Source organism: Epinephelus moara, chromosome 11 (assembly GCF_006386435.1).
Source record: "Epinephelus moara isolate mb chromosome 11, YSFRI_EMoa_1.0, whole genome shotgun sequence".
Taxonomy (NCBI): Eukaryota; Metazoa; Chordata; class Actinopteri; order Perciformes; family Serranidae; genus Epinephelus; species Epinephelus moara.
This window is the reverse complement of record NC_065516.1, coordinates 37,750,949-37,772,735: the sequence shown is the minus strand read 5'-3', so window position 1 is coordinate 37,772,735 and position 21,787 is coordinate 37,750,949. Positions and strand designations below refer to the sequence as shown.

The following is a 21,787-nucleotide window of genomic DNA, read 5'->3' as shown; positions in this document are numbered from 1 at the left end:
CTCACCTGTGTCTCAGCCTGTCCCAGACTGTCTCACCTGTGTCTCAGTCTGTCCCAGACTGTCTCACCTGTGTCTCAGACTGTCTCAGACTGTCCCAGACTGTCTCACCTGTGTCTCAGCCTGTCCCAGACTGTCTCAGTCTGTCCGTAACTGTCACACCTGTGTCTCAGACTGTCTCACCGGTGTCTCAGTCTGTCTCAGACTGTCTCACCTGTGTCTCAGACTGTCTCACCTGTGTCTCAGTCTGTCTCAGACTGTCTCATCTGTGTCTCATGTGTGAATATGTTAAAGTTCACTGGAGGTTAAATTTAAGTTTTTCACTGTCACACTATTAAAAAGATGAAACTGAATTTGTCTCTGAGCTCAAATAAAACAATAAAGAACCTGCCTTGTCCGTCAGCAGGACAGGGCTTCATGTTGGACAGGTGAATTTGTCTTCACCCTCTGAACTCAAATAAAAAAAGCTTCATGTTAAAAAGGTTGAAAAAAGAGTCGAAGCGAAGCACCGACTCACCCAAAACAAATGTGTCCTCTCTTCAAACTGCAGAAATATAAACCAGGAAACAGCGACATAGAATCAGACTCACCGGCTGGTGTCTGTGGCATGACGGCGTGCTCCTGACAGTTTCCTGCTGTCATCAGTTGCCTGGCTCCAAACTGTCTCCTTACAAACAAAATCAAAATCCCTCCTCAAACAATTCACTTGCCCTTTGTTCCCCAGGCCACGCCTCCTCACATCTGAGCAGTGCTGAGCAGTGGGAGGGGCCAAGTTAAAGGGGTAGTCCCCAAATATTCACCTGTGTGTTGTGTCACAGCTGATCATTTTTCCCCGTTAAAGGGTTTTTTTGGGAAGTTTTTCCTGATCAGCTGTGAGGGTCCTAAGGACAGAGGGATGTCATATGCTGTAAAGCCCTGTGAGGCAAACTGTGATTTGTGATATTGGGCTTTATAAATAAAATTGATTGATTGATTGATTGATTGATTGATTGATTGATTGATCATCAGGGCCCTGTTTCAGAGAGCAGACTCAACAACCTCTGATCCTGATCTCTGAGCTGAGAAGCTGATCAGGCTCAGTCAACTCTGAGGATGTTCAGCCTGAGGGAAGCTCGTTCATGGTGAGCACCAACAGACATCATCAGCGCAGTACAGATAACATGATTTTTAAAAGCAGAGCCACTGATTTCATCCAAAACTGAATCAGAGGTTTGAAGACATGAAAAATCAATGTGCTCCATCAGCTGAACAGAGTGAGGTGTGATGGGAACAGCCTGCAGAGCGTGTTCATATGTGAAGTGATGTGATGTCATGTGATGAGGTCATGTGTTTAACATACAGAAACATGTTTCTATCTTAACAGTGTTCATATATTTGAATATAATGTATTCAGCTGTAATGTGATGGAGCCCAAACACAGTGGGCACAAACTCAACATCAAACACACAGATATTAAACAGACTGGAACTGATCCTGACGTCATGACGACGTGGACACCAGGCTGATGGAGCTATTATTGGATGTTGAGTCCCATCAATGAGCCAGTTCCATCTTTGAATATATGAGACGTCTTGATCAATGACCTCATCATGTGTCCAGGTAGATTCATTTCTCATTAACACTGACACACCTGCAGCTCTGTGGAATTCCTCTGTGATGAGCCGCTCTGATTTATGTCCAGGGAAAACCAGAAACACTTTTCTTATGGCCCGACAAACCGCTGTCTTTGCTCCGATGATGATGATGATGTGTAATATGTGATATATGTGTGTGGAACAGATTGTTAGATAAATGATAGAGTGTGAGGTCAAACAGTATCTTTCATAGAGACACTCCTCCAGGAACCATAAGACATCACCGTCTCCTCACACAACAGACCCTCAATCATTTCTGACTCAGCATCCACCATTTTATTCACTAAAGTACACTCCATGTTACCACTTCCTGTTATAGGCTCAGCAGACGATTAGCCTCAGGCTGAGATGAGGAGTATGTTGCCATAGTAACTGACTCAGGGTTACACTGAACTGGCCATGACCTCAACACTCTCTCATGTTTCAGGCTGATGGCGTAGATAGCATCAGAGCACGTATTCTAACTGTGTGTCTGTTCCAAGTGGGTGACACTTCCTGTTGGCTCCTGCTCAGGGGACACAGCTTCAAACATGGACACTTCACACACAGAAGATCTGACCAATCAGATTAGAGTCACCAGTTCAGTATCTGACCACTTTGTAAAACATGATGATGTCACAGTGAAGCTGACCTCTGACCCTTGACCTTCATTATTTCATCCTTTCAGATGTTAGTGTGAAGTTTTGTCAGAATTAGTGAATTCTTCAATATAGACAAAAACAAATGATTTGTGAGGTCACGCTGACCTTTGACCTTCGACTGCCAAACTCTGATCAGTTTATCGTTGAGTCCAGGTGGACGTTTGTGCCAAGACCTTCTTCAGGAATCGTGTCTATGCGAACGGGGCGTTTGTCTGTGGAGCCATAAAAACTCTTTGATGTTTTGACGCCTTTCACAGTGGTGAAATGTGAGTGACATGATGATGTCATAGCAACTGTTGCCATGATGACAAAGTGAATCATCAGTGAAGAGAACAGAAACACAGTTGTGTTGGTTTGTGTAAATAAATATCCTGAGTGATACATCTGAAACCTTCAGGGATGAACCCAGGAAACATTGTGATGGTTAAAACTTCTCTGTTTGGTGCTGAGTTACCATCTGAAAATAAAAACAAACTAATCAGTTTAAAGCGTTGAGACAGATGCGTCCCTGATTGGTCACCCTCAACCAAAGAAAAAAACAAACGAATTGAAGGTTGAGATTATTTTATTGGTTCATGTTCAAGCAGTCCGATCAAAGTTACAGACATCAGCTTTAACAATCCAACAGTATGTGGACCAATCAGAGCTCAGCTGGGCGCTGCTCCCATACAGGACACGAGTTAGGAGTGACACCCAACAGGAAGTGGGCGGAGCTCAGGTCCAGAGCATCACTCAGGTGAGACTTAATAAGCTGCAGGTTCCTAAGACAACCTCTGAACCTGGTGCTGATGGACAGGCAGTTCTGTTTGACTCCAGCTGCAACAGAGAGACAGAGAGACAGGTGGACATAAAGACAGAGACAGTGAGACAGATGGAGACAGAGAGACAGGGTCAGTATGAGTCCTCACAGCCATCTTTATGTTTCCATTCAAACCTTCAGAGCTGGGCGGAGCATCTCACCTGGAAACCCACCCAGGTAAACTGGGTTGTTGGTCTCAGCAGAGGTGGATTGTGGGTAAGGGTTGGGGGTAGTGTAACTCCGCCCGTCGACACTCAGACTCAGGGTGTTTTTGGTTTTTCTGGCCAGCAGGTGGTGCCACCGTCCGTCACACAACATGTGACCAACAGAACGAGCTGACACTCGCCCCGCCCCGTTATTCACGTTAAACACCACCTGAGGAAAAACACAGGTGAGTGATGTCACACATAAACACACACAAACACACACACACACACACACACACATATGACTCTCTGCTCACCTGTCCATCAATCATCTCCAGTCCGATGGCATCCACCTTTGCACTACTGATTCCCAAAAACACTCCCTCTGATTGGCTCGTTCGAAACTCCAGAGACACAGACACGTCTGAGCCCACCTTGTACCCATCACGCACTGAGCGCACACACACACACACACACACACACACACACACACAGATTAACACCAAGATCACATATCATCACGTATGTTGTCTTTCTTTAAGTTGGACTTACTGAGGGCAGCATATCCACTGCCATTATAGTAACTTCCTGTCTGGTCTTTGGTGAAACAGGAAGTGACATGGTGCTGCGAGGTGGGCTTGGACAGATCCAATGTGGCTCCGTTCAGAATGACAGAGCGAATACAACCTGGAAAACTGCTGCTCACCTGAGAGACGGAAACAAGACATGTTACAGGAAGTGCAGGTGAGGCTCAGGCAGTCACCAGGGCAACACTCTGTTTGAGGGTGTTTGGTCCTCAGATGAGATCACGTACGTTAATCCTCCTGGTGGGCAGCGTGTGCGGCAGTCCTCCCAGGTAGAGTCTGCTCTCCACGTCCAGCTGGTTTCCTTTAACAGACACAGTGTCCAGATGCGACCCATCAACAGACACCGACACAGACCGCCGGCTGACCTCGGCGCTCACCTGACGGAGAATCACAGAGTTTAAACAGCTAGAACCAAAGATCTGGGACTCTGTGGAACCGTGATACGAACACAGATTCACTCACAGTGTGCCACTCTCCGTCATTAACAACCACGGATGAGGTGACGGAGGCAGGGCCTTTCCCCAGGTCAGCTGACATCATCAGTCTCCCCCCCGTCAGTCTGAGGACGATGAAGTCCATCTGTTTGGAGTCAGAGAGGAGGAGGATCAGCCCGTCTGCAGCTCTGCTCCGAACTGACAACCTCAGCGACACACTGAGGACGAGAAGAGACACAACATGCAGGAGTCAGATGTATGTGCGGAGCCGCGCCTCTCCCTGGCTGCAGCCCTGCCCCCATCATCGTCACGGTGACTCACCTCCTTTTGACAGTGTTGGGATTAATGATGAAGGTCATGTGACTGTGTTTGGACAAACCAAACTGAACCGCTGACGGCAGGAAGGTTGGCTCCGCCTCCGACACACACTGCATCACGCACAGTTCAATAAACAATAATCAGTCAATAATCAACAACAATGATCAATAACTGATAATTCTAATGTTTATACTTGTTTATGTTTATAATGATCAATAATAAACTTATTGATTACGGTTAATGTTCCAGGTGTCAGGGCGCTCAGGTGTGTGGGTGGGGCCACAGGCGGGTGGACGGGGTCAGGAGTTGGTTCTACATCCTGGTCATCAGGTAGTACTGCCCCCGCGACCTTTTCTTCCAATAGGCAGCTGTCGAGCTCCGCCCCCTCATACCTCAAAGCTCCTGATAGGTCGACCAGCCTGGGGGAGGGGCCAAACATAATCAATCAATCAATCAATCAATCAATCAATTTTATTTATAAAGCCCAATATCACAAATCACAATTTGCCTCACANAATCCGCATGACACAATGAGACAGAGACAGAGAGAGAGAGAGAGAGAGAGAGAGTAAGAGTTAACCAATCAGACAGATAGAAAACTCTGTGTGTGTGTGTGTGTGTGTGTGTGTGTGTGTGTGTGTGGTTGTGTGTCCCCTTTAATTAAAGAGGTGCAACATCAGACCCAACAACCTAGAGTCTGCTGCAGCTAACCGAGCACTTTGGCGTTCTCTTTGTCACGATTGGGTCATGCACTTGGAGGAGAGTCGCACCCAACAACAGAGGATTTGGCACCAGCGAAGACAACCTCACGCTAATCCAGTACCATCCCAGCCTCCTGATCCAAGCCTCACGTGTCCTCACTGTGGCAGGATATGTGGCTCTAGGATCGGGCTTCATAGTCACTTGCAGTGGCATCGCCATCAGCATCGATAGCCACTGTCACGTTCACCACAGCTGTATGGAAGCTATGTCATCTTCAACTACGATGGACCGCCAGAAGAAGTGTGTGTGTGTGTGTGTGTGTGTGTGTGTGTGAGTGTGAGGAACTTACACTCCGCCCACCACCAGGTGTTGGATGCAGCCTCTGAACCACCTGGACACATTCTGTAATCTGATTGGCAGACGAGACACCTCCCCTGATGGCAGCCCACCAATGAAGAAAGAGGCCGGTGACAAACGAGAAAATCCGCCCGGCAACAGAGAGACAGACTTGATGTGTCCCTCGTCCACCTGCATGGACAGAGACCTGCGAGACAGACAAGTGGTAAATGGACCTGCATTTGTATAGCGCCTTTCTAGTCATCTAGTGACCACTCAAAGCACTTTTTACACTACGGGTCACATTCACCCATTCACACACACATTCATACACTGGTGGCCGAGGCTACCATACAAGGTGCCACCTGCTACTCAGTTTTTAACACACTCACACACCGATGGAACAGCCATCGGGAGCAATTTGGGGTTCAGTATCTTGCTCAAGGATACTTCGACATGCAGCCTGGAGAAGCCCGGGATCGAACCACTGATCTTTCGATTGGTGGACGACCCGCTCTACCTCTGAGCCACAGCCGCATAAGTGATATATTAATACTCATGAAACAGGTAAGACAGGTGAGACAGGTGTCTGTTTCCATGGTAACACCTACTTCCTGCTGATGGTGATAATCACAGAGTGTTTTGTCCCGTCACTGAAGGATCCTCCATTAGGTTTCATCACCATCACCCTCCGAGTAGCCCCGCCTACCTCACCAAGCTCCGCCTCTAATGCGCCTGAGACCAGGTGGACAGACAGGAAGTGCTGCAAACACACACACACACACACACACACACACAGAAGACAACGGTGGTTACACAACGGTAAAAACATCTGGCATCCAGGTGAGTCACATGACCTGTCCATCTCACCTGTCTCTGTGTATGGTCGTCACTAAAGGCAGCCAGCAGGACTCCTGATTGGTTGTTGGTAGAGAAGGAGAAGAGGAGCTCCGCTTCCTGACGGAATGATGGAGGAGCGATCTGAACGAAGCCTTCGGCCAACACCGACACACTGCGTACCGCCTGGAACAGGTGACATCATCAGTGTCATCAAAGTAATGGTGATTGATTATTGATTATGACCAAGGGTCGATCAGTCTAATGTTTGTTTGTCAACAACCAACAAAAATCCTCTGAGCATCAATGATACAACAATATACTACAATATACTAGAACTATACTACACTATACTGCAACAGTACTACACTTTACTACAATATACTACAATTACAATATAATCTACTACAGCTATACTATACTAAATCCCCTCTGAGCGTCAGTGATACCAACTGTACTTCACTATACTGCACTTTGTTTTAATTGTGTGAAGCACTTTGTGTTGCATTCTGTTTGTATGAAAAATGCTATATAAATAAAGTTTGATTGATTTGTACCATACAAATGAATGTTAACATGTTTCCCTGTCTGACAGCATCATGTAACACATGATCTATTATCAGATCACGTTATTGATAGTAGATGTTCCTCTGGTGTGACTCTGACTTTATGTTCTTACTTTTCTGTGTGTGTGAATATATTTGTCTTTGTGCAGCTGCACCTGAATGTCTCCTCTGAGGATTGGTGTGTGTTAGCACCTACTGCATGATAACACTGTGTTTAACATGAAGGAAGCAGTGGGCTTTTATTGTGAAACATCCACAGGAAATGTTGACATTGTTTTTCGTCCTTCACACTCCACATGCTTTTTGTAACAACGCTCTGTGATGACACCTGATAACACATGATTCTGTATGACCTCGACAAACTGTAAAAACTGTACAAACTGTACAAGGCTGAGGAAACTGTCTTCATCATCATCATTTTCATCATACCCTTGTCCATGAACCACTTTTCAAAGCAGGTTACAGAGTGCTTCACATATAAGCCCCCGCCCCCTAAAAATTATTAAATAAAAAACAAATAAATGAATAAACAAATGATATTAGTTTCAGTTTTGGACACATGATGTATGAAAATCTGCACTGATATCAGATTTGTGTTGAAATGAGACTTATTTTTTATCCATCAAAAATCAAACCGACCTGAAGTTTCTCATTTTTCACATTTTTTTAAAAATGAAGTTCAAATACACTAAAGATTTGAGCTAAAAGAAACAAAGGAAGGATTCAAACTTAAAAACGAGAACTGCAAGCAGTTACGAATGCGATCCAAGCCTCCCCATGCAACTCAATCTCCATGCCCCGAGGAGACCACGAAAATCGGCCCCTTAGGACAATGGGCTCGGGGCCAGCGCCAGAACACAGGCCAATGTCTGAGCTGCAGTATTCACCGTAATGGGAAGTGCACTGGAAGTGCCAAAGGCTGAATGCGTTTGTTGCAATAAGTCATGTGCACTTTGACCAATCATTACCAAATTTCATAAAAATCGGTGTAGCCTTTAGCAGATAAAAACTTCCCAGGTGTATAGCGCCCCCCTAGTGCCCAATGTTCACCAAAATCTGTTCACACCCTCACAGTCACATACTAACCAAGGATCTCGGTTTTGGTTTTGATAGCTTTTAATTTGACAAAGATACAGAACTGTTTGCTTTTTTTATAGCTAGCTAAAAAAATGTGTTCATTAATAATTCGCACATTTTATGACTGGACATAATTCTTTTGAGAACTTTAAATCAGGTCCATCTTGTGAGTCTAGAGGCCACGTTTCATGCAGGTCGCACAAAATCTGTAGGAGGAGTTCGAAAAAGTAGGTTTTGCAGTTCCCATTTTGCAGTTTTAGCAATTTTTGGCATAAAAGAAGTTAAGCGGAAGTGGGCGACGCCATGGACACTTGATGAAGCTCCATTCAGGGAATCCATGGATATAAAGCTTCTGAATGTGCAACATATGGTGTGGGAGTCAAATGGCAAAAACCGTTGGCCTTGATTGTAGCGCCCCCTGCAGGTGCACATGTGTAATTTCTTGCATCTGAGGTCCCTGCAGGGGTCTGGATCAACCCTCCAAACTGCACCACCCTCCCTTGCACAGTGTAGCCTACAGTACCACTTTTACTTACAGAAAAATAATAATAATAAGATGTATAATAATAATAATAAAAATCTGAACAAAAACAATAGGGTTCCCAGCACCGCTGGTCCTGGGAAACGTGTCTGCTTGCATGCGCGTTCCCCAGGCCCCACGGGCTTGGACCCCTCATAAACTTTAAATCCAGGTGTGTGTGGGTATAACGAGCTCTCTGTGACGTCAGTATCCATCTCTGCCTCAGTGTGTATAGACACTACATACAGTACCTTCAAGACGCAGCCCTTCCTGACTCCGTATGCGTCTCTCAGTAGATCAAAGTTCGACCGAGCGATCTCCACGTTCTTTATGCAGCCCACATACGATCTGGAGACTACCTGTCGCCTAGCAACCAGACAGACAGGTAGAAACAGTCAGACAGGTAGAAACAGTCAGACAAGAAGAAACACACAGACGCCTCCTGTGACATCACACACTCACCTTATTTGTCTGGAGACAGGAAGTCCCCCGATGTAGATGGGGTCCAGGTCGGAGCGGTTCAAGTCAGAGGCAGTTCCAGGTGACTCTGCCTCCAACACCTCCTTGTCTGATGATTGGTTGGCTGCCATGATGGACAGGTAACCTGATAACATAGTAAACGACAGTATTATTACAGTATAGTAGCAGTAGCAGTAGTAGTAGTAGTGGTAGTAGCAGTAGCAGTAGTAGTGGTAGTAGCAGTAGCAGTAGTAGTAGTAGGAGTAGCAGTAACAGCAGTAGTAGCAGTAGCAGTAGCAGTAGTAGTAGCAGCAGTAGTAGCAGTAGCAGTAGCAGTAGTAGCAGTAGCAGTAGTAGTAGTGGTAGTAGCAGCAGTAGTAGCAGTAGCAGCAGTAGCAGTAGTAGTAGCGGCAGTAGTAGCAGTAGCAGTAGTAGCAGTAGCAGTAGCAGTAGTAGCAGTAGCAGTAGTAGTAGTAGTAGTAGCAATAGCAGTAGTAGTAGCAGTAGCAGTAGTGGTAGCAGCAGTAGTAGCAGTAGCAGTAAGAGGAGTAGTAGTAATAGCAGTAGTAGTAGCAGTAGCAGTAGTAGTAGCAGTAGCAGCAGTAGCAGTAGTAGTAGTAGCAGTAGTAACAGTAGCAGTAGTAGTAGTAGTAGTAGTAGTAACAGTAGCAGTAGTAGTAGTAGTAGTAGCAGTAGTAGCAGTAGCAGTAGCAGTAGTGGTAGTAGCAGTAGTAGCAGTAGCAGTAGTGGTAGTAGCAGTAGTAGCAGTAGCAGCAGTAGTAGCAGTAGGAGTAGCAGTAGTAGCAGTAGTTGCAGTAGCAGCAGTAGTAGTAGGAGTAGCAGTAGCAGTAGTAGCAGTAGTTGCAGTAGCAGCAGTAGTAGTAGGAGTAGCAGTAGTAGCAGTAGCAGTAGTAGTTGTAAGAATAGCAGTAGTAGTAGCAGCAGTAGTAGCAGTAGCAGTAGTAGCAGTAGCAGTAGTAGCAGTAGCAGTAGTAGTAGTAGGAGTAGCAGTAGCAGCAGTAGTAGTAACAACAGTAGTAGTAGCAGTAGCAGTAGTGGTAGGAGCAGTAGTAGCAGTAGCAGTAGTAGGAGTAGTAGCAGTAGCAGTAGAAGTAGTAGCAGTAGTAGTAGTGGTAGTAGCAGCAGCAGCAGTAGCAGTTGTGGTAGTAGCAATAGTAGGAGTAGCAGTAGCAGTAGCAGCAGTAGTGGAAGTAGCAGCAGTAGCAGTAGTGGTAGTAGCAGTAGCAGTAGTAGTAGCAGTAGCAGTAGCAGTAGTGGTAGTAGCAGCAGCAGTAGCAGCAGTAGCAGTAGTGGAAGTAGCAGTAGTAGCAGTAGCAGTAGCAGCAGTAGCAGTAGCAGTAGCAGTAGTGGAAGTAGCAGTAGTAGCAGTAGCAGTAGCAGCAGTAGTAGTAGCAGTAGCAGTAGTGGTAGTAGCAGTGGTGTTAGTAGCAGTAGCAGTAGTAGTAGTAGCAGTAGCAGCAGTAGCAGTAGTGGTAGTAGCAGTAGCAGTAGTAGTAGCAGTAGCAGTAGCAGTAGTGGTAGTAGCAGCAGCAGTAGCAGTTGTGGTAGTAGCAGTAGTAGTAGTAGGAGTAGCAGTAGCAGTAGCAGCAGTAGCAGTAGTGGTAGTAGCAGTAGCAGCAGTAGTAGTAGCAGTAGCAGCAGGAGCAGTAGCAGTAGTGAAAGTAGCAGTAGCAGTAGTGGTAGTAGCAGTAGTGGTAGTAGCAGTAGCAGCAGCAGTAGTAGTATTAGCAGTAGCAGCAGTAGCAGTAGTGGTAGTAGCAGTAGTAGTAGTAGTAGGAGTGGAAGTAGCAGTAGCAGCAGTAGCAGTAGTAGCAGTAGCAGTAGCAGTAGCAGTTGTGGTAGTAGCAGTAGTAGTAGTAGGAGTAGCAGTAGCAGTAGTAGTGGAAGTAGTAGTAGTAGCAGGAGTAGCAGTAGCAGCAGTAGCAGTAGTGGTAGTAGCAGTAGTGGTAGTAGTAGTGGAAGTAGTAGTAGTAGCAGGAGTAGCAGTAGCAGCAGTAGCAGTAGTGGTAGCAGCAGTAGTGGTAGTAGCAGTAGCAGCAGTAGTAGTAGCAGTAGCAGCAGTAGCAGTAGCAGTAGTGAAAGCAGCAGTAGCAGTAGCAGTAGTAGCAGTAGCAGTAGTAGTAGTAGGAGTAGCAGTAGCAGTAGCAGTAGCAGCAGTAGTAGTAACAACAGTAGTAGTAGCAGTAGCAGTAGTGGTAGGAGCAGTAGTAGCAGTAGCAGTAGTAGGAGTAGTAGCAGTAGCAGTAGAAGTAGTAGCAGTAGAAGTAGTGGTAGTAGCAGCAGCAGCAGTAGCAGTTGTGATAGTAGCAGTAGTAGTAGCAGTAGCAGTAGCAGTAGCAGTAGCAGCAGTAGCAGTAGTGGAAGTAGCAGTAGTAGCAGTAGCAGTAGTAGCAGTAGTAGTAGCAGTAGCAGCAGTAGCAGTAGCAGTAGTGAAAGTAGCAGTAGCAGTAGCAGTAGTGGTAGTAGCAGTAGTGGTAGTAGCAGTAGCAGCAGTAGTAGTATTAGCAGTAGCAGCAGTAGCAGTAGTGGTAGTAGCAGTAGTAGTAGTAGTAGTAGGAGTAGAAGTAGCAGTAGCAGCAGTAGCAGTAGTAGCAGTAGCAGTAGCAGTAGTGGAAGTAGCAGTAGTAGCAGCAGCAGTAGCAGCAGTAGCAGTAGTGGTAGTAGCAGTAGTAGCAGTAGCAGTAGCAGTAGCAGTAGTAGTAGTAGTAGCAGTAACAGTAGCAGCAGTAGCAGTAGCAGTAGTAGTAGTAGTTACAGTAGTAGTAGTAGTAGCAGCAGTAGCAGTAGCAGTAGTAGTAGTAGTTACAGTAGCAGTAGCAGTAGCAGCAGTAGCAGCAGTAGCAGTAGCAGTAGCGGTAGCAGTAGCAGTAGCAGTAGCAGTAGTAGCAGTAGTAACGGTAAGGAATTAGTGCGCATGCGCCACGGTGTATGCAGCCTGTTCCTGTTCCTGCTTACTTTAACTTTGTTTTTCTACTTTTTTCCTCTTTTCTTTATCTTACTTGTTCTGTTTTTACTTTAGTTATTTATTAAGCTACGTCCTCTCTAATCATGCTTGTGTGGAGAGTTTGTGTTGTTTTGCTTGTGGTGGAATCGCTCCTTTTACTCTGCCACTTGACCGTCGCTCAGCAACACCGTTTTACTCTGCCACTTGACCGTCGCTCAGCAACACCGCATTGTTCACTCCAGGGATCAGCTGATGGAGCTGAAGCCGGCCAGTTTGGCTACGGTGAGGGAGGATATCCCTGCTGAACTTTGGAGGAAAACACACCGGGGCTGCAGAGGGAAAAGATCGCTACGGCGGTGGAAAGGAGCGAAACACCGGAGACTTATGGAGAGGAAGACATTCAAGCCGTGTCTCCCATCTATCATCATGGGCAACGTGAGATCACTGGGGAATAAGATGGACGAGCTTACAGCGCTAACCCGGAGTCATCAGGAATACCGGGAGTGTAGCCTGATGATTTTCTCGGAGTCATGGCTACACACGGATGTTCCTGACCACAATGTTTCCACCGTGGGTTTCCACACTGTCCGGGCTGACAGGGACTGCACTAAGAGCGGTAAGCGTAAAGGAGGTGGGCTTGCTGTTTACGTGAACAACAGGTGGTGCAATCCTGGTCACATCACAGTCAAAGACCGCATCTGCAGCCCGGATATTGAACTGTTAGCTGTGGGCCTCCGTCCTTACTATTTACCCCGTGAATTCTCACATGCTATTGTAGTGGCTGCTTATATCCCCCCGTCCGCTAACCCGACGTCGGCATGTGACGTCATCCACTCCACAATAGCCGGACTACAGACTGCACACCCGAGTGCTCTCATTATAATCTCGGGTGACTTCAACCATGTCTCTATTAAAAAGACACTCCCGAAATTCACCCAGTATGTGACCTGTAAAACCAGAGAGGAGAAGAGCCTGGACCTGCTGTATGCTAATGTAAAGGACGCATACACCTCCACGTCCCTTCCCCCGCTGGGTAGATCAGATCACAACTTGGTGCTTCTCACCCCCTGCTATGTGCCTCTAGTGAAGAGGCTGCCTGTGACCACAAAGACAGTGAGGACATGGTCAGAGGACTGCTATGAGGCACTGCAGGGCTGTTTTGAGGTGACTGACTGGAATGTACTCTGTGAGCCACATGGAGAGGACATTGATGGGCTTACTGAGTGCATTACAGACTACATTAATTTCTGTGTGGACGGCATTGTCCCAGCAAGGACTGTGCGGTGTTACCCAAATAACAAGCCTTGGGTAACAAAGGACATCAAAGCCATACTCAACCTGAAGAAGAGGGCTTTCAGAGGTGGCAACAGGGAGGAGCTGAGGGACATTCAGAGGGAGCTGAGTGCAAAGATCAATGAGGCTAAGGACGGCTACAGGAGGAAGCTGGAGAGGAAACTCCAGCTGAATAACATGAGCGAGGTCTGGAGTGGTATGAGGACCATCACCGGTTACAGACCAACTAGCAGTGGAGCTGATGGTAGTGTGGCTAGGGCCAATGAGTTAAATCTGTTCTTCAATAGGTTTGACACTGCTGCCCTGGCCCCTGTTGGCTCTCCTGCTGACTGTCTCCAGCCACCACCACTTCTGACCCCCCCTCCTCCTCCTGATAGCACCTCATCCAACTTGGTGAGCCCCTCACACCCATCCCCCACTCCTCACACCTCCTCTGGCTCCCATGCTACCTGCCCTCCTCTCACTTTGGACTCCAACTCTCCCCCTCCTCAACCTGCACTCTTTACACCTCTACATGTTAGGAGACAGCTGAGCAAACTCCCCGCCGGTAAGGCTGCAGGCCCTGATGGTGTCAGCCCACGGGTTCTCAGAGCCTGCGCCGAACAGCTCTGTGGAGTGCTTCATCGTGTCTTCAAAATGAGCCTGAGCCTCCAGAGGGTCCCTGTGATATGGAAGACGTCCTGCCTCGTTCCAGTGCCAAAGATGCCGCAACCCAGCGGTCTCTCGGACTACCGACCAGTGGCACTGACGTCACATATCATGAAGACCCTGGAGAGACTTGTCCTGGAGCAGCTCAGGCCTATGGTCAGGCCGCACCTGGATCCCCTCCAGTTCGCCTACCAGCCCCGGATTGGAGTTGAGGATGCCCTCATTTACCTGCTGAACCGCATCTACGCCCACCTGGACAAGCCGGGGAGCACTGTGAGGGTCACGTTCTTTGACTTCTCCAGTGCTTTCAATACCATCAGGCCTGCTCTACTGGGTGACAAGCTGACGGCGATGCTGGTGAATCCCCCCCTTGTGTCCTGGATTGTGGATTACCTCACTGGCCGACCACAGTACGTGCGCTTGCGGCACTGTGTGTCAGACACAGTGGTCAGCAATACCGGGGCTCCACAAGGTACTGTCCTCTCTCCTTTCCTCTTCACCCTTTACACCACGGACTTCAGCTACCAGACAGAGTCTTGTCATCTTCAGAAGTTTTCTGATGACTCTGCTATAGTTGGATGTATCAGCAAGGGTGAGGAGGCTGAATACAGGGCTGTGGTGAATAACTTTGTCTCATGGTGTGAGCTGAACCACCTGCAGCTCAACACAACAAAGACAAAAGAGCTGGTGGTGGATCTGAGGAGAACGAGGACACCAGTGACCCCAGTTTCCATCCTGGGGCATAACGTGGACATTGTAGAACACTACAAGTACCTGGGTGTGTTCATAGACAATAAACTGGACTGGACTAAGAACACTGAAGTCCTTTACAAGAAGGGACAGAGCCGCCTCTATTTTCTGAGGAGGCTCCGCTCCTTTAACATCTGCCGGACTATGCTGAGGATGTTTTATGAGTCTGTGGTGGCCAGTGCTATTCTGTTTGCTGTGGTGTGCTGGGGCAGCAGACTGAGAGTAGCCGATGCCAACAGACTCAACAAGCTGATCAGAAAGGCCAGTGACGTTGTGGGGGTGGAGCTGGACCCTTTGACAGCAGTGTCAGACAGGAGGATGCTGTCAAAGGTGCGGGCGATACTTCAGCATGGCTCTCACCCTCTCCACAACGCTCTGGTCGAACAGAGGAGCACCTTCAGCCAGAGACTGATTGCTCCTAAATGCACCACTGAGCGCCACAGGAAGTCATTCTTACCTGTGGCCATTAAACTGTACAACTCCTCCCTCTGATGATCGGACTCATTTGGCTATTTATAAAACAAAACACACAATATAATTACTCATTCTTATTTCATTTATAACGCTAGAACCATTTCATTGTATATTGTATATATTTCAGATTGTCTACTTTACTATTTTTATTATTTATTTTACTTTATTGTCTACTTTTATATTTTATTTTATGTTAATGTCTACTTTAATATTCTATTTTATTCAAATGTCTACTTTAATATTTTATTTTATTTTATTTTATTTTAATGTCTACTTTAATATTTATTTTATTTATTTCATTGTCTATTTTAGTATTTTATTTATATCTTCATCTTTATCTCTTTTTTCCATTCATGCTGTATTTCTATTTCTACAGTAGCAGTAGTAGCAGTAGCGGTAGCAGTAGTAGCAGTAGCAGTAGTAGTAGTAGGAGTAGCAGTAGCAGTAGTAGCAGTAGTTGCAGTAGCAGCAGTAGCGGTAGCAGTAGTAGCAGTAGCAGTAGTAGTAGTAGTAGGAGTAGCAGTAGCAGTAGTAGCAGTAGTTGCAGTAGCAGTAGGAGTAGCAGTAGCAGTAGTAGCAGTAGTTGCAGTAGCAGCAGTAGTAGTAGCAGTAGTAGCAGTAGCAGTAGTAGCAGCAGTAGCAGTAGCACTAGTAGCAGTAGCAGTAGTAGTAGTAGCAGTAGCAGTAGCAGCAGTAGCAGTAGTAGCAGGAGCAGTAGCAGTAGTAGCAGTAGTAGCAGTAGCAGTAGCAGTAGTAGTAGTAGCAGTAGCAGTAGTAGCAGTAGCAGCAGTAGCAGTAGCAGTAGTAGCAGTAGTAGCAGTAGCAGTAGCAGCAGTAGCAGTAGTAGCAGTAGCAGTAGCAGTAGCAGTAGTAGCAGTAGTAGCAGTAGCAGTAGTAGTAGTAGTAATAGGAGTAGCAGTAGCAGTAGCAGCAGTAGCAGTAGTAGTAGTAGTATGAGTAGCAGTAGCAGTAGCAGTAGCGGTAGCAGTAGTAGCAGTAGCAGTAGCAGTAGTAGTAGCAGTAGTTGCAGTAGCAGCAATAGTAGTAGGAGTAGCAGTAGTAGCAGTAGCAGTAGCAACAGTAGTAGCAGTAGCAGTAGTAGTAGTAGTAGGAGTAGCAGTAGTAGCAGTAGCAGTAGTGGTAGTAGCATTAGTAGCAGTAGTAGCAGTAGCAGTAGTAGCAGTAGTGGTATTAGCAGCAGTAGCAGTAGCAGTAGTAGCAGTAGCAGTAGTGGTAGTAGCAGTAGTAGCAGTAGCAGTAGCAGTAGCAGTAGTAGGAGTAGCAGCAGTAGCAGTAGTAGCAGTAGCAGTAGTAGCAGTAGTAGCAGTAGCAGTAGTGGTATTAGAAGCAGTAGCAGTAGAAGTAGTAGGAGTAGCAGTAGCAGTAGTAGCAGCAGTAGCAGTAGTAGCAGTAGCAGTAGTAGGAGTAGGAGTAGCAGTAGCAGCAGCAGTAGTAGCAGTAGCAGCAGTAGCAGCAGTAGCAGTAGTAGCAGTAGTAGTAGGAGTAGCAGTAGCAGTAGTGGTAGCAGTAGTAGCAGTAGCAGTTGTAGCAGTAGCAGTAGCAGTAGCAGCAGTAGCAGTAGCAGCAGTAGTAGCAGTAGCAGTAGCAGTAGCAGCAGTAGCAGCAGTAGCAGTAGTAGCAGTAGTAGCAGTAGCAGTAGCAGCAGTAGTACCTTTGCGTTTGTTTCTCTGTATAGTGATCTTGTACCAGACGCCGGTGTTGTACTTCCTGTTAGAGGTCAGAATCAGAGAACCTGAGCCGAGGTCAAAGGTTAGACGGATAAGCCCCTCCACCAGCTCCATGGACAGGAAGTCTCTCTGCAGGTGACAGAACGTGAAGTCATGTCTGTTTCTGCTTCACAAAAAGAGCCTCAACCAAAAGTGTTTGTGTGTGTGTGTGTGTGTGTGTGTGAGTGTGTGTCATACAGTGTTGTTGGAGGCCAGGTACAGCAGTAATCCGCCCGGCGACAGGGTTTTAAACAGCAGGACGATGGAGGTGGAGGTCGCTCGCAGAGACTTCTGAACCAATGAGAATCCAGATCCATCAAAGTGGAACGACGTCTCTTCCGCCTGTGGACTGAGACACAGAGACATGGAGAGACAGACAGGAAGAGAGACATATTTTTAAGGACGACCTTCAGATATGTCAAGGCTCAAATATGTTATTCAGAACATACACTTCTCATACACCTGTGGTCGTACACTTGTGGTCATTCACCTGTACTCATACACCTGTACTCATACACCTGTAGTCTTACACCTGTAGTCATACACCTGTGGTCATACACCTGTAGTCCTACACCTGTAGTTCTACACCTGTAGTCATACACCTGTATTCATACACCTGTGGTCATACACCTGTGGTCATACACCTGTGGTCATACACCTGTAGTCATACACCTGTAGTCATTCACCTGTATTCATACACCTGCGGTCATTCACCTGTACTCATACAACTGTAGTCCTACACCTGTAGTCCTACACCTGTACTCATACACCTGTAGTCATACACCTGTAGTCATACACCTGTAGTCATACACCTGTGGTCATACAACTGTAGTCCTACATCTGTAGTCATACACCTGTACTTATACACCTGTAGTCATACACTTGTACTCATACACCTGTAGTTATACACCTATAGTCATACACCTGTAGTTATACACCTGTAGTCCTTCACCTGTAGTCATACATCTGTAGTCATACACTTGTAGTCCTTCACCTGTAGTCATACATCTGTAGTCATACGCCTGTAGTCCTACACCTGTACTCATACACCTGTAGTCATTCACCTGTACTCATACACCTGCAGTCATACACCTGTAGTTATACACCTGTAGTCATACACCTGTGGTCATACACCTGTAGTTATGCACCTGTAGTCATACACCTGTAGTTATGCACCTGTAGTCATACACCTGTAGTCATACACCTGTAGCCATACACCTGTAGTCATACACTTGTACTCATACACCTGTAGTTATACACCTATAGTCATACACCTGTAGTTATACACCTGTAGTCCTTCACCTGTAGTCATACATCTGTAGTCATACACCTGTGGTCATACACCTGTAGTCATACACCTATAGTCATACACCTGTAGTTATACACCTGTAGTCCTTCACCTGTACTCATACACCTGCAGTCATACACCTGTAATCAGAATCAGAATCAGAAATACTTTATTGATCCCCGAGGGGAAATTATTTATGTTACAGGTACTCCTTGCAAGAGAGGAAAGATACGTGAAAATATAAGAAATTTAAACAGTAGTATTAACAAATATATAGTTAAATAAACAGGAATTATTAACAAACATAAACGTAAATAAATATATATATATATATACATATATATATTGTAAACTGAACAAGATTATTTACACAAACAGAATATATACAGTCAGGGTGAATGGGGTTATTGCACAAGTTAAATTAAATTATTGCAGTGTGTGAAAAAGTCTCAGGGCCACTCAGAGGGAGGAGTTGTACAGTTTGATGGCCACAGGCAGGAATGATTTCCTGTGGCGCTCAGTGGTACATCTTGGTGGTATGAGTCTCCCACTGAAAGTACTCTTGTGCCTGACCAGCACATGGTGGAGTGGGTGTGAGACATTGTCCAAGATAGTTCGTAGCTTAGACAGCATCCTCCTCTCTGACACCACCATCAGAGAGTCACACTCCATTCCCACAACGTCACTGGCCTTGCGGATCAGTTTGTTGAGTCTGTTGGCGTCCGCCACCCTCAGCCTGCTGCCCCAGCACACAACAGCATAGAGGATAGCACTGGCCACCACAGACTCATAGAAAATCCTGAGCATAGTCCGGCAGATGTTGAAGGACCTCAGTCGCCTCAGAAAATAGAGACGGCTCTGGCCCTTCCTGTAGAGAGCGTTAGTGTTCTTAACCCAGTCCAGTTTATTGTCAATGTGTACCCCCAGGTACTTATAGTCCTCTACAATGTCCACACTGACCCCCTGGATGGAAACAGGGGTCACCGGTGTCTTGGTCCTCCTCAGATCCACAGCCAGTTCCTTTGTCTTTGCCACGTTGAGCTGCAGATGGTTCTGCTCACACCATGTGACAAAGTTATCCACAACAGCCCTGTACTCATCCTCATCACCCTTGCTGATACATCCAACTATAGCAGAGTCATCAGAAAACTTCTGAAGATGGCAGGTCTCAGTGCAATAGCTGAAGTCCGTGGTGTAGAGGGTGAAGAGGAAGGGAGAGAGGACAGTCCCCTGCGGGGCCCCGGTATTGCTGACCACTCTGTCTGACACACAGCGTTGCAAGCGCACATACTGTGGTCTGCCAGTCAAGTAGTCTACAATCCAGGACACCAGGGGGGCATCCACCTGCATTGCTGTCAGCTTGTCACCCAGTAGAGCTGGACGGATGGTGTTGAACGCACTAGAGAAGTCAAAAAACATGACCCTCACAGTGCTCGCCGGCTTATCCAAATGGGCGTAGACACGGTTGAGCAGGTAGATGATGGCGTCCTCAACTCCAAGTCGGGGCTGATAGGCGAACTGGAGGGGGTCCAAAAGTGGCTTGACCATGGGCCGGAGCTGCTCCAAGACGAGTCTCTCCAGGGTCTTCATGATGTGGGAGGTCAATGCCACGGGTCTGTAGTCCTTGGAGCCACTGGGACGCGACGTCTTTGGCACAGGAACGAGGCAGGATGTCTTCCACAGCAAGGGGACCCTCTGGAGACTCAGGCTCATGTTGAAGACATGCTGAAGTACTCCACATAGCTGGGGGGCACAGGCTTTGAGCACCCTGGGGCTGACACCATCAGGGCCTGCAGCCTTATTTGAGTGGAGTCTCATCAGCTGTCTTCTCACATGGTCAGCAGTGAAGCACATTGTGGAGGTGATGACACGTGGGGGAGGGGTGTAGTCCTCATGATGGAGAGAGCAGTCAGTCTGACCACGGGGAGAGGAGGTGTGAGGAGGAGGAGGAGGGGGGGTCAAGCAGGAGGGTGTTGAGGTGTGAGAGGGAGGAGTGGGGGAGGAGGGCGGAGTGGGAGATGGTTGACCAAGACAGACAGCAGAAGAGTCAGGGGGGGGATGGGCAGGGCCAGTAGTGTCAAATCTGTTAAAAAACAGATTCAGTTCATTGGCCCTGTCCATGCTGCCTTCAACTCCTCTGTGGTTGTTGGTCCTGAAGCCAGTGATGGTCCTCATTCCACTCCAGACCTCTCTCATGTTGTTCTGCTGGAGTTTCCTCTCCAGCTTCCTCCTGTACCTCTCCTTAGCCTCCCTGATCTTCATCTTCAGCTCCCCCTGTATTGTTCTCACCTCCTCCCTGTTACCAGCTCTGAAGGCCCTCTTCTTTGAGTTGAGGATGACTTTGATGTCCTTTGTTACCCACGGTTTGTTATTTGGGTAACAATGGACAGTCCTGGCTGGGACAGTGGAGTCCACACAGAAGCTGATGTAGTCCGTGATGCATTCTGTGAGCCCGTCGATGTCCTCCCCATGTGGCTCACAGAGTGCCTGCCAGTCTGTCACACCAAAACAGCCCTGCAGTGTCTCATAAGTCTCCTCCGACCATCTCCTCACTGTCCTCATGGTCGCAGGCTGGCTCTTGACTAGTGGTACATAGCAGGGGTTGAGGTGCACCAGGTTGTGGTCTGACCTACCCAGAGGGGGGAGGGGGGAGCAGCTGTATGCATCTTTGGCGTTTGCATACAGCAAGTCCAGTGTTCTCTCCTCTCTGGTAGGACAGCTCACATACTGTGTGAATGTGGGCAATGTTGTTGCCATGGTGACATGGTTGAAGTCACCCGAGATAGCTATGAAGGCACTCGGGTGTTTAGTCTGCAGGCGGGCTATGGCGGAGTGAATGACGTCACATGCCGACGTCGGGTTGGCAGAGGGGGGGATGTAAACAGTTACAATAATGGCATGTGAAAACTCCCTGGGCAAATAATACGGCCTGAGTCCAACAGCAAACAGTTCAATGTCCGGGCAACAGATACGTTCCTTAATGGAAATATGGTCAGGACTGCACCAGCGGTTATTTACTAGAACAGCAAGCCCCCCTCCTTTGCGCTTACCGCTCTCGGTGCAGTCCCGGTCGGCCCGAACAGTCTGGAAGCCGCTGATGGAGACGTTGTTGTCGGGAATGTCCTGGTGAAGCCATGTCTCAGTGAAGCACATAAGACTACATTCCCGGTACTCCTTCTGACTTTTGGCGACCGCTGTCAGCTCGTCCATCTTATTTGCCAGTGACCTCACGTTGCCCATGACGAGAGAGGGGAGACACGGCTTATATCTTCTCTTCTCCATAAGCCTCCGTTGTCTCAACCCTGCTTTTTTCCGCCGCTGTTTACTTCCTCCCCTGCATCCTCTGTGTGTTTTCCTCCACAGTTCAGCTGGTATCTCCGATGTTCCGGCCGCCAAGCCGGCCGGCCTCAGCGCAATCAGCTGATCTCTGGAGTAAACAATGCGGCCATGAAGTTGTTGCGCAATGGTGCCGGGTCCGAATGAAATAAGTAATTCCAGGGTGAGGAAAACGAGTACAACTCTCTCAATCAGCATGTTTTGAGAGGGTGCAGTTTCAAAATGACAATCTCAAAAAGCCAGCACAAATACC

General features: G+C 47.3%; 1 protein-coding gene across 1 annotated transcript in view; it reads right to left on the bottom strand.

Moving 5' to 3' along the window:
- Positions 1–2,826: 2,826 nt before the first annotated feature.
- Positions 2,827–21,787, bottom strand: part of lama1 (laminin, alpha 1) — a 73,338-nt gene continuing 54,377 nt past the window's right edge. The window contains exons 49-63 of the mRNA XM_050056406.1: positions 17,109–17,259; positions 16,856–17,000; positions 9,057–9,198; positions 8,846–8,960; positions 6,465–6,617; positions 6,206–6,357; positions 5,608–5,802; positions 4,792–4,975; positions 4,560–4,666; positions 4,267–4,456; positions 4,032–4,181; positions 3,770–3,923; positions 3,535–3,668; positions 3,233–3,446; positions 2,827–3,088 (exon numbers count right to left, since the gene is read on the bottom strand). Coding sequence (XP_049912363.1) covers positions 2,913–3,088; positions 3,233–3,446; positions 3,535–3,668; positions 3,770–3,923; positions 4,032–4,181; positions 4,267–4,456; positions 4,560–4,666; positions 4,792–4,975; positions 5,608–5,802; positions 6,206–6,357; positions 6,465–6,617; positions 8,846–8,960; positions 9,057–9,198; positions 16,856–17,000; positions 17,109–17,259 — 2,362 coding nt within the window. The 3' untranslated portion in view covers positions 2,827–2,912. The remainder of the gene's footprint in view (positions 3,089–3,232; positions 3,447–3,534; positions 3,669–3,769; positions 3,924–4,031; positions 4,182–4,266; positions 4,457–4,559; positions 4,667–4,791; positions 4,976–5,607; positions 5,803–6,205; positions 6,358–6,464; positions 6,618–8,845; positions 8,961–9,056; positions 9,199–16,855; positions 17,001–17,108; positions 17,260–21,787) is intronic.